The sequence below is a fragment of the Ornithorhynchus anatinus genome, chromosome 8 (assembly GCF_004115215.2).
Source record: "Ornithorhynchus anatinus isolate Pmale09 chromosome 8, mOrnAna1.pri.v4, whole genome shotgun sequence".
Lineage (NCBI taxonomy): Eukaryota > Metazoa > Chordata > Mammalia > Monotremata > Ornithorhynchidae > Ornithorhynchus > Ornithorhynchus anatinus.
In genome coordinates, this window is record NC_041735.1 from 59,188,374 (window position 1) to 59,200,650 (window position 12,277).

Consider the following 12,277-nt stretch of genomic DNA (forward strand, 5'->3'; position numbering starts at 1 on the left):
CCTGGTAGAGTGTAGTAGCAATCGATGCCTAATGAGCATTTGCTACTGAGTAAAGGGATAATCCACATCAAGGAAACAGAAAGTTCTAGCATGTTTTCCACTCTGCATTTTGGATAGAACCCCTGTTGGGGAATTAGGGAGTGTTCTTTCGATAACATGCATTGGGCTGGATACAATGCAAAGCAACGCTATAAGATTTGTTGTGCCTCTACAAACGCTAAGAGCAGATCCTTCAAGAATGTAATCCCCACATTATAAAGGAACTGACTTTACACTGAACCAAACTGATTTTACCTAGTTCTGGTCCTAGAGAAACTCCAAAGCACTTGTGCAACTCAGCCTAACAGCTCCATTGTCTCCAACCTGACCACCAAAGAAGCAACTGTTTCAGTTTGACATGATGCATTTTTGAACAAGGAAAATACTTTCTTGGGTTCTGTAATGCTCCTTCAGAAAAGCACTTTTTTATTTTAAAAAGTAGTGGCTTGGTGAAATGGGAAAAACAGTGAAAAGCCAACAACCCACTGACGACTAGTTTATTTCATTTACCTGTAGGTTAAGGAAAATGTGGGTGGATGCCATGGGAGCTGATTCTGATGGAGAGGATAGTTCAGTCTCTCTGCTCATTAGCTGGAAGCCTCCCAGGTTGTCACACTCTGTTTGGGACTTGGTACAAATGTGGTGACTTGGTCACGGTGACTCTGCTTCTCTGGGGGTTTGGCTAAAGACAAACATGTCTGTACCTTGGGTTCCAAGCCTACTGGAAAAATGATGGGCAATCACACTCAACTTTGCTGGGCACCAGTTTCTACATCTCTAAAATGGGGATAAAAATAGTTGCTATCCCTCCTGCTTGGATTGTGGGCTCTATTTGGGACAGAGGCTGTGTCTGACCTGATTATTTTTTATCTACCCCAGTGCTTAGTAAGGTGCTTGGCACATAGTAAGTGTTTAAGAAATACCTAAATTATCATGATTAGAATTGCAACTTAAGGGAGTGTCATTTTAAGCATATTGAGCATGGATTGTGTGAAAAGGGCTGCATTTTATATTTGACTAATTAATGTGGTATGCGAGAATCTGACAACTAAAATAAAAGGATCGGAACATTCTTGTCACAAGTTCAAGACACACAAAAAAGGCAACTTGCCTGCAGCTCCATAACAAGTCTGTTAGCCAATCCGATATTCCTGCTGCTTTGGTTTACTTCTTCTTGACACCGGACTTTTTCAGTTATCGCCTGCTCAAACGCAGCCTTGAGCCCACACAGGTTATGGTCCAGATCCTGCACAATGGAGTCAGGATTCACTTTTTGTAACAGTGACACTTGGCGATGGACCCTCCTACCTACCATACCGATTCCTCTAAGGCAAATAAAATAACCTCTACCTTTCAGATGTCCCCCTTATAGGTTACTTCACTGATCTACTACAACCCAAACCACGCACTTCATTCCTCTAACGCCAATCTACTCACTGTATCGCCACCTCATCTATCTCACCACCAATCCCTTACCGCTGTCCTGATTCTGGTCTGGGAACTTTCTCCCCTCTTAAACCTGAAAGACTACTACTCTTCCCACCTTCTTGAATTAAATCTCCTCCAAGAGGTCTTCCTTAACTAATCCCTCAGTCCTCTTACCTGCCTTTCCTTCTACATCCTCTATGCACTCAGATCTGTACCCCTCAAGGACATGATATTCAGTCCACCCTCAATCCATAACACTTATGTAAAAATCCTTATAATCTGTCATTTCTAGTTTCTGTAATTTACTTTAGTGTCTGTCTCCTCTCTCGACTGTAAATTCCTGTGGGCAGGGATCCTATTAACTTTATTATACTGTACTTTTCTAAGTGATTAGTACAGTGCTCTGCATACGGTAAATGCTCAATCAATACTATTGATTGGCAAATTCTGCTTCAGTTGAGCAATAAAGATGGCTCAGGGATTTCTCAGGTTCTAAAGCCTTTCACAATTTCCAAAAGTTCCCAAATAGAGGCATCTAGGTTCTAGTTCCAATCAATCAATCCATCAGTGGTATTTACTGAATGCTTCCTATGCACAGATCACTGAATTAAGAACCTAGGGATGGGGGTGTACAATATAACAGAGTTGGTAGACACGCTCCTTGTCCACAAGTAGCTTACAGTCTAGAGGACTCTATAGTTCAGGCTTACAGTTCAGAATTAGAATTCCAAACAGTCTAGAGTTCCAGCTTGCCACTAGCCTGCTGTGTGACTTTCAACCTTTCACCTGAAAAATGGGGACAAAATTCCTACTAACCCTACTCTGAGAAGTCCCAAGTTCAACCTGCAGAGACTGTGTCCAATCTGAATACTCCATATCTAACCCAGTATTCAGCTGCATACTGCTGGGCACACAGGGCTTGATAACAGTAATATTCTTATTATTTTTCATAATTAGAATATGCATTTTGTCTTTTAGATGAAATATAGTACACTTCCCTTCACTTCCCGGCATTTACAATGTTGTTTCACCTAACAAAAGTTAAATTTCTTCTCTGTTTAATAAAAGTATACAAGAGTGAACATCTTTCTTGGATTAAAACATAAATGGACACAGTCCCATATTCCCAAACAGCGTGAGAAAACTGAAGATCAATTTTTTTTTTTTACTATCCTCTAACATCAAGACATAGTACAGACTACTGGCTAATAGAAATATCAATTATCAATCATCACAGACACCTGCAAGTCACCACCCCCAATATAAAGTGACAATATTTGCCTTTATATTATGTAAATAGGTAGGGACTTGTTTTCTCCAGTTTCAGCCTTTAATGAGGGAAGTGGGTTTGAAAGAATAAAAGAGAAAAAAGGAAATGGATTTGAACCAAGTGTGAGAGAATCATTTGTTCTGAAGGGGAAGAGCAAATGGCAAAGGACAGGTAGATAAAGGACAGGGGAAAGGCAGGAACAGAGAGATAACTGCCCAGAAGGAGCCAATATAATATTAGTGTAGTTTATGCCAAAGACAACATTCGTTTTAAATTAAATATAGCTTAAAAAATCACCTAGTTGGTATATATTTATAATAAGATGTGTCTTGGCATTCACTCCTACAGATTTAGAACACAGGGTGGGAGTCGGTAGGACCCAGGTTCTAATCCTGACTCCACCATTTATCTGCCAAGTGGCCTTGGGCAAGTCACTTAATTTCTCTGTGCCTCAGTTACCTCATTTGTAAAATAGGGATTAAGACTGTGAGCTCCATGTGGGACAGGGATTGTGTCCAACCTGATAAACTTGTATCCACCTAGTGTAAAGTACAGTAACTGGCATATAATAAGCGCTTTACAAATACGGCAGTTAGTGGGGCTGGAATCTAAAGTGGGAAATTAATCTTCAGACCATGCTGTATCAGTGCTCTCTTTGACCTGGCTTTTTCTTTAAGCCAACCTTTTAGCTGTTGGATTTTAGTTTTGATATATGGATTTTGTTTTGTATGGGTACTAAAGAGATAGATTGTAAGTAAATCAAATATATAAAGTATGTAGGTATCATGTTTTATATAGTTTCTAAGAAGTCAATGCAGACATATGATTAACATGATGTTTTTGGTATTAAAAAAGAAAAATGGGGTATATCGAGTTTCTCAGATCATTTCTGAGGGTTATGAAAATGATCTATCCTGACAATAGCCATATAACAACTGAATTAGGGGCATTTACAACTCTAGGATGAGTTATACTGAGTGTTTTATAACTTCCAGTATTGTTTAACAAAACCCCTGACTGTAATATTGCTGACTGCCTCTTAAGCAATTTTGTCATTTCTTGTTAAAACTCATTTGCTATTGGGAGGAATACTGAAAGACCTTCAATAGACAATAGGAGTAATAATGCTCAATTTGTCCCTATCTAATCTACTTAAAATAAAGACATCATGCTATTTCAGAATTATGGGTCTGAATAACTGGTTAATCCAGTTATTTTCTGGATAGATTTTATGTAAATGTAGAGAAACAGGACAGCCAACATGTCAAAACAAAAGAAGGGGTTATCAGAGTCAACAATAAACCCAAAGAAATCTGCAAATACCTTGAAGAGAAAAGGTACCTGGCTGCCACGAAGATGGCTTTAGAAAGAACACGGGCCATCAGACTAACGAATCGATCATTCAACCGTATTTATTGAGCACTTACTATGTGCAGAGCACTTTACTAAGCACTTGAGAGAATACAGTGTAATAGAGTTTGTAGATATGCTACCTACCCACAAACAGATTACAGTCTAAAGGGGGAGACATTGATATAAATAAATTACAGATATGTACTTAAGTGTTGAGGAGCTGAGGATGAATAAAGGGTAAATTCAAGTACAAGGGTGATGCAGAAGGGAGTGTGAGAAGAAGAAATTTACAATGGGGGCTGAGTCGGCGAAGGCTTCTTGATGTGCTTTTATAAAGGCTTTGGAGTTGGAAAGAGTGATCAAGTGCTGAGTATGAAGGGGGAGGGAGTTTCAGGGCAGAGGCAGGATGTGGGCAAGAGGCTAGTAGCAAGACAGATGAGACAGGTACAGTGAGTAGGTTGCCATTAGAGAAGAAAAGCGTGTGAGCTGGATTGTAGTAGGGAATCAGAGAGTTAAGGTGGGAGGGGGCAAGGTAATTGAGTGCTTTTAAAGCCAATGGTAAGGGTTTCAGTTTGATGTCGGTGTGGATGGGCAACCACTGGAGGTTTTTGATGAGTGGGGAAATATGAAGTGAATGGTTTTGTAGAAAATTGAACTGGGCAGAAGAATGAAGTATGGACTGTGTAACCCTGACTTGCTCCCTTTGCTCTGCCCCCCTTCCAGCTCCACAGCACTTCTGTACATATCTGTAATTTTAGTTATTTCGATGTCCGCCTACTCCCACCCTCAATACTGTAAACTCATTCTGGGTCGGGAATGTCACTGTCTATTATTACGCTGTACTTTCCCAAGCACTTAGTACAGTGCTCCATACACTGTAAGTTCTCGATACATATGAGTGACTGACTGAATGAAGTGGGGAGAGACAAGAGGCAGAGAGGTCAGCAGGAGACTGATGCAGAAATCAAGGTGAGATGGATAAATGCTTGGATTAACGTGGTAGAAGTGGTGGAGAGGAAAGGGCAGATTTTAGCAATGTTGTGAAGGCTGAACTGACAAGATTTGGTGACAGATTGAATACCTCAAGCTGTAGCAGAGGTAGGAACAATTTATTCTAGCTTCGGGAAAGCTATGATTTGTCCTGAGTAACATACTCATCAAAAACCAGTGGACCAAGTGGTAGGTGAATTCCTAGTTCAGTGGTCATCTGTAGAGAGTAGTTATCCAGAAGACTAAAGTATTAAGTTGGAGGACATAAAGAGTAGTTCAAACATAGGAGCTGATAGTAGACCCAATTCAGCATTTTCATCCATGAAAAGGCCCAGGAGGAAAAAAACCAAAGCAACTACGATTATTTGGCCCAGGCAGAAGAAAGGTGGGAAGGGGACTGAATAATGGTCTTGTTTCCAGAGATGAAACGAAATTGAGGCTTCCTCAATTTCTACTCATGGAACTCACAGAGAAAATTGGCAATAAATTACAACTGGAAGGACTAAATCAGACAGAAGAATTTCTTGATGGTGAAAATTGTTTCACATTATAATGAGTTACTGACAGGTTACAAAAGCACTTTCCGTGAAGGATTTCAAAAATGGGATGGGAAGGGTTAGGTATGATCCTGCCTGGACAGAAATTCCCCTCAGAGGTCTTTCCTTTCTAAAAGCTATTGTTCCGTAGACTGTACTTACCGTGAGCTTTTTTCTGATTGCCTCCAGCTTTTCAGTGGCCGCAGCTAGTTCCATGTTGGCTTGGGTTAATGCATGGCGTTTGGGCTCAACATCACAGTACACCTGAAACACCAAATAAGGTTAAACTCACTTCCACCTAATAGATGATGATAATGACGATGTTGATAATAGTATTTGTTAAGTGCTTAATAAAGGCCATGGACTATACTAAACGCTGCAGCAGATACAAGATAAACAAGCTGGACATAGTCCCCATCCCACATGGGGTTCACAGTCTAGGTAGGAGGAAATAGGATTTAATAGCCAATTTACAGATGAAGAAACTAAGGCACAGAGAAGTTAAGTGACTTGTCAAAGGTCACACAGCCGAGACGTGGTGAAGCTGGGATTAGAACCCAGGTTCTCTGCTGCCCAAGTCCATGCTCTTTCCACTAGGCAACGCTGCTTCTGCACTAAATGCACAGGCAGGAGGTAGGGGCTGAAGGTGAGAGAAAGAAGAATGAGACACAGTAACTAGATTAGCAGCAGTGGGAGAACTCCACCTTGAGGAGTTGGTTGTAGCCTGGATCTGGAAATGTCTATCATTGCTTCCTTTCATCTCTATCTAATCCCCAGGCTACCACTTGCCTCTAACAGTTTTTATACAGTCTAGTGGCTTCAAGGGGATCCCATTACCTACTTCGGAGTTGATAGGAACTCCTTTCCCACCCTTCCTCCAGAGCTCTTTGTGCTGAGAGGAGCTAAGACTACTTGAAGCGGTTTCTCTGAGGGGGGTACAGGCTGACATGGGTTACGCACTACAGCCCCAAATCTGGGATTCAAAATTTCAGAATGATGCCATCAAAGAGTCTGACTCCAGCAACTGGAACAAACAAAATGACAAGCCACATGCTGGTATAAGTCCACCAGATGCAGAAGGCCAACTCTGAAAAGAAGCTAATGGATATAAAGATAAACCAAGGGATGTGCTCAATTTCAAACAACATTGAACAGAATTCAGAAATGTGTGTCATGTCGATACCTACGAAAGGCATGTTTTCAAGGTCACCTTTTCCCATATGGTGAGCTACATCCCTTATGACTAGCATCTGTGCTAGGGAAGCAGCATGGCTTAGTGGATAGAGCAGGGACCTGGGAATCAGAATGACTTACGTTCTAATCCTGGCTCCACCACTTGTCTGCTTTGTGACCTTGGGCAAGTCACTTAACTTCTCTGTGCCTCAATTACATCATTTGTAAAATGGGGATTAAGACTGTGAGACCCATGTGAGACACAGACTGAGTCCAACCTGATTAGCTTGTACTTAACTCCAGTGCTTATAAGAGTGCTTGACACACAGTAAGCACTTAACCAATATCATCATTACCATTATAATTATTATTCTGTCACTTCAGACCCTGAATTTTAAATTAGCATTTCATTCTGATCCAGGGGACGAGTCATCATAGCCTGCTTGTTAGGTGAGATCCCCTCTAGACTTTAAGCTCACTGTGGGCAGGAAATATTTCTACTAGCTCCACTGTATTATACTCTGTATTATATATTGAAGAAGCAGCGTGGTTTAGTGGCAAGAGCCCGGGCTTGGGAGTCAGAGGTCATGGGTTCTAATTCTGGCTCTGCCCCTCGTCAGTTGTGTGACTTTGGGTAAGTCACTTAACTTCTCTGTGTTTCAGTTACCTCATTTGGAAAATGGGGATTAAGATGTGAGCCCCACATGGGACAACCTGATTACTTTGTTTCTACTTCAGGGTCTAGAATAGTGCCTGGCATACAGTAATCACTTAACAAATACCATTATTATTATTATCATTCTTATACTCTGCCATACATTAGGTACACTGTTCTGCACATGGTAAATGCTGAATAAGTACCCCTGATTGATATTGATACCTCATAGAATTTAACAATGTTGATGACCCAGGCACAGAGACCAGCTGCTGCAAAGGACTTGGTGCGGATCAGATTTGGGCTGAATTCGGGATCTTTCAAGTAGTTTTCATAAACCACTTTCAGACAATTCTCATGAATGTGCTCCTTGTCATAGTTAATTAATGCTTGCAAAAAGTCATCAACCTGAAAGGAGACAAAGTTCATTGTGATCAATCCATCTCACCTGCAGAGAAAATTCCAAGATCATATGCTAAAAACCAGCTTTTAGGACAAACTATAAAGCAAAGTTGTCAAGCTCCATTTATCCCACTCTTTGGCCTTTTCAGATTTTATAGTAGGAAGCTAGTGTTTTGCAATGGACCCTTTTAAAATGACTTCTACCTCAGGATAGAAGTTTCACTCCCTACCCTGGAGATATTCCCATTTGGAAAAATTTTTAAAAAAATCGGCATAAGATTTTTGGTTGGGCTTTTTTTTTTTTTTTGCACATGGAAACTTTGTCCTTTTTATTAAAAAGACATTCAGTTTCTATATTGGACAGCTCTCAATCTGGGTAATTAGCAACCTTCCAATGGATGCTTATGCTGAGCTGAGTACAGTTAGGCGGCCAACAGCTGTCCCAATAAAGAAGCGAAATGATCCACCCCTTTGATGGAAGAACTGGAAGCAGCGGCAGCACGCTCTTCGACCTCCCAAACCACCGACCCGCAGAGCCCCTCAGCTGGCCATCCGACCATCCCCCAGCACCTCACAGCCCATTGTGGCAGGGACTGTCTCTCTTTATTGTTGTATTGTACTTTCTAAGCTCTTAGTACAGTGCTCTGCACACAGTAGGCATTCAATAAATACAACTGATTGAATGAATCAGGCCGGGTCCTCCTTCCTGACCTGCCTCTCTCCTCAGTGGGAGAAGCAGAAGCAGGAGCAGCAACAGCAGAGTTCCGCCTGCACTGAATGCTGAGAAGCAGTGAGGCCTAGTGGAGAGAGCATGGGCCTGGGAGTCAGAAGGACTTGGGTTCTAATCCCAGCTCTGCCAATTGCTTGCTGCTTGAATTTAGGCAAATCACTTAATTTCTCAATGCCTCAGTTTCCTCAACTGCAAAATGGGGCTACCTGTTGCCCCTCCTACTTAAACGGTGAGCCCAGAGCGGAACAAGGACTGTGTCTGACCTAATTAACTTGTACCGACCCCAGCGTTTAGAATGGTGTTTGACACATAGTAAGTGTTTAACAAATAGCATAAAAATAAAAATGATAAATTATAATAAAGAAATATAAATTATTTATAATTTATTTAAAATAATACATAAAAAGGCCACAGCTGTGGCAATCATTGTAGCTCAGATTGCTAGCCTGTGAGCCTCGACAACCTTGAAACTCTGCTCTTCTAGACCCAGTCCACTACAAATCTTATCAGAATTTTGTATTTATCCCTATCCTCATCTTTTATGTTGATGCTATGTTTGGATTTTTTCATATTTTTCCTTATGTGTCCATCGCCAAGCCCTTTTCCATTTAATTCATCTAATTCTAATTCTCATCCATATATTTTTCACCAGTGCTTTGCACACAGCAGGCACCTAATACAATTACTCCTCTTCTGAGCCTCCCCAGTCTCCCACACTGAATCGATTCTGCTCTGGCAAAGGACATAGATGAGGAGGCTTGATAATGGTGGGTCCCAGACCTTTCCCATGAAGACTCTGGCAGCTTTCCAGCTCCGGTCTCTGGGCACTCGGCCCCCGGGCGCCAGCAAGACCATCACAGCAGCTGTCACGTTGGTAACTGCAACAGGTGGATTGGGGAAGGCTTTCAATTCTGTAAGATTAACCTGAGGAGAAAATACAAATACAAGTGTCACTGAAAGTCGACTGGCAGATTTTTCAATTCATTTTGCAAGGGGTGATGATTTTGCAATGAACTAGACTCATGGGCATTTTGAAGGGCAGCAGCAGAGTAGTTAGAAAAGTGGCATGGCCTACTGGATAGAGCATGGGCCTGGGAGTCTGAAGAACCTGGGTTCTAATCCTGCCTCTACCACTCTGCTGTGTGATCTTGGACAATTCACTGAACTTCTCTGGGCCTTAGTTATCTCATCTATAAAATGGGAATTAAAAGTGTGAGCCTCATGTGGGATAGGGAGTGTCCAACCTGATTAACTTGTATCTACTCCAGTGCTTAGAACAGTGTTTGACACATAGTAAATACTTAACAAGTACCATGATAATAAAAATAATAATTATTATTAACTTCTCCATTCCTCATTACCTCATCTGTAAAATGGGGATTAAGATTGTGAGTTCCATGTGGGATATGGACTGTGTCCAACATGATTACTTTTCATCTATTCCAATTGCTATAACAGTGCTTGGCACATAGTATAATGACAAATACCATGAAAAAGCACATCAATTAAACTATACAAGATTATTTGTGGCAAAAGTATTGTAAACACTATTAATCTTCAGCATCTATACCCTACACAAACTCATGTACTCAAATTCACAATATGATCATGAAGTGATTAAAACTTGGCAATTCCCCAAGAACCTGATCAGTCGAAGGGGTAGCAAAGGATTATTTCCCAAATCTTCACTAGCTTTTTTCTAAGAGATCATTTTGATCCTGGCTCCCCACTCCCCAACAACTTCTAAGTGTTGCCCATTGTTCTCCAATATCAAGTAATATCACCTGGCCTTAGGATTGAAGCCACTTAAATCAGATTTCTCCAATTATTCTCACTCCTCTTCCATTGCTCCCCAGCTCACATTCTTCAATTCTCTAATCCCAATTTACTTGTGGTTCGTTCTCATCTTTCTTGTGGTTGAATTCTGGCTCATGCCCTCCATCCCACCTGAAACTCCCTCCTATTTCACATTCACAGAGCATGGCTTAGTGAATAGAGTATGGACCTGGGAATCAGAAGGGCATGGGTTCTAAATCCTGGTTCCACCACATCTGCTGTGTGATCCTGGGCTAGTCACAACTTCTCTGGGGCTTAGTTACCACTCCTGTAAAATGGGGGTTAAGCTTATGAGCCGCATGTCAGACAGGGACTGTGTTCAACCTGCTTAATTTATATCTACCCAAGTGCTTAGCACATAGTAAGCACTTAACAAGTACCATAATTATTATTATTATTCCACAGACCACTGCTCCCCCTATCTTCAAAGACATTTTTTGATTAATCTCACATTTCCCCACCCTATTTCCCTCTCTGTTGACACTTCAGTATTTGGGATGTCACCCCCCACCACCATTATAATATTAACCTAGGTATCTTAACACCCTATTGCTTCCTTCCCCAACCAGTAATTTACTTTACTTTCTGTCATCCTCTAGATTGTAAGATTCTTGAGGGCAGGGATTGGGTCTACTAATTCTATCATCCTCTCCCAACTCCTTAATACAGTGCTCTGCACAAAGTTGGTGCTCAATAAATACTACTATCCAATTGTTCTTCCACCTGCTATTTTTCAATGCAGATGGTGTGAGGCACAAACTAAAATGAAGGAGTGAGAGATGCGAATGAACAACAGGAAAATGACGCTGTCCGTGGTAGGAGCTTTAACTATGAAATCAAGGAATGATGTGCTACCTCATTTCCTCTCATTTCAAACCTCAGTTAGTGAGCACAGCCCTGGGGCTTGTGTTCCTATGTGTTGATCATGTTTCAACATGTAACCCACTTCTCTCTTTTTTATATGCGCTTATGCGTTAAGCGCTTATTCTGTGTCAAACATTGTTCTTAGAGCTGGGGTAGGTACAAGTTAAGTCGGGTGCGTTCCCTGTCCCACTTGGGGTTCACAGTCTAAACAGGAGGGAGAACAGGTACTTAATCCCCATTTTACAGTTGAGGAAAATGAGGCACAGAGAAGTTAAGTGACTTGCCCAAGGTGATAGAGCAAGAAATTGGTGGAGCTGGTTCTCTGATTCCCGGGCCAGTGCTCTTTCCTCTAGAACATGCTGCTTCTCTCTGAAAGAAATCAGGGTGGGAATACAAACTGCCTGAGGAGATGTGAAGTGCCTCTAGAAATCATTTCTCCGACTCTGCTTTCTGATGCCTTCTGTATCTTGTACTTGTCTCCCCCGGCTCCATACCCCCGATATCATTTAGAACGTCATAATATCTTGGAATGTCATTCTGAGCATCTCCCACACAATCACAAATCCAGCTGGTGCTTACCCGGTTCAATGTATTGAGTGCAGCTCTGGCAGCCACTAGCACAGGCTCTGCTTTGACCAGGTTGGCTTCACACTCCCGCTGTTTCTGAAACACTTCTGCCTGGATTGCAGCCACCTAATTAAAAATCAACCATGCTCAATTCACTTAAAAAAAAAGCTTTTGCGCTACAAGAAGTTGCTTTCAGACAGTGGAGAGATTTTTATTACTATTATGGCATTTATCAAGTATTTAGGATTATTATTACTATTATGGCATTTATCAAGCACTTGGTCCCTCTAGACTGTAAACTTGTTACGGGCTTGAAATGTGTCTGGTGATTGTTATCTTGTACTCTCCCAAGAGTTTAGTACAGTGCTCTGCACATAGTAAGTGCTCAATAAATATGATTGACTGGCAGGATGGTTTAGTGGAAAGAACTTGGA

General features: G+C 41.4%; 1 protein-coding gene across 1 annotated transcript in view; it reads right to left on the minus strand.

Annotated features, from left to right (window-relative positions):
* Positions 1-12,277, minus strand: part of LOC100083380 (dynein heavy chain 11, axonemal) — a 123,551-nt gene that overhangs the window by 72,428 nt on the left and 38,846 nt on the right. The window contains exons 7-11 of the mRNA XM_001513893.6: positions 11,856-11,969; positions 9,357-9,500; positions 7,670-7,852; positions 5,779-5,880; positions 1,151-1,285 (exon numbers count right to left, since the gene is read on the minus strand). Coding sequence (XP_001513943.4) covers positions 1,151-1,285; positions 5,779-5,880; positions 7,670-7,852; positions 9,357-9,500; positions 11,856-11,969 — 678 coding nt within the window. The remainder of the gene's footprint in view (positions 1-1,150; positions 1,286-5,778; positions 5,881-7,669; positions 7,853-9,356; positions 9,501-11,855; positions 11,970-12,277) is intronic.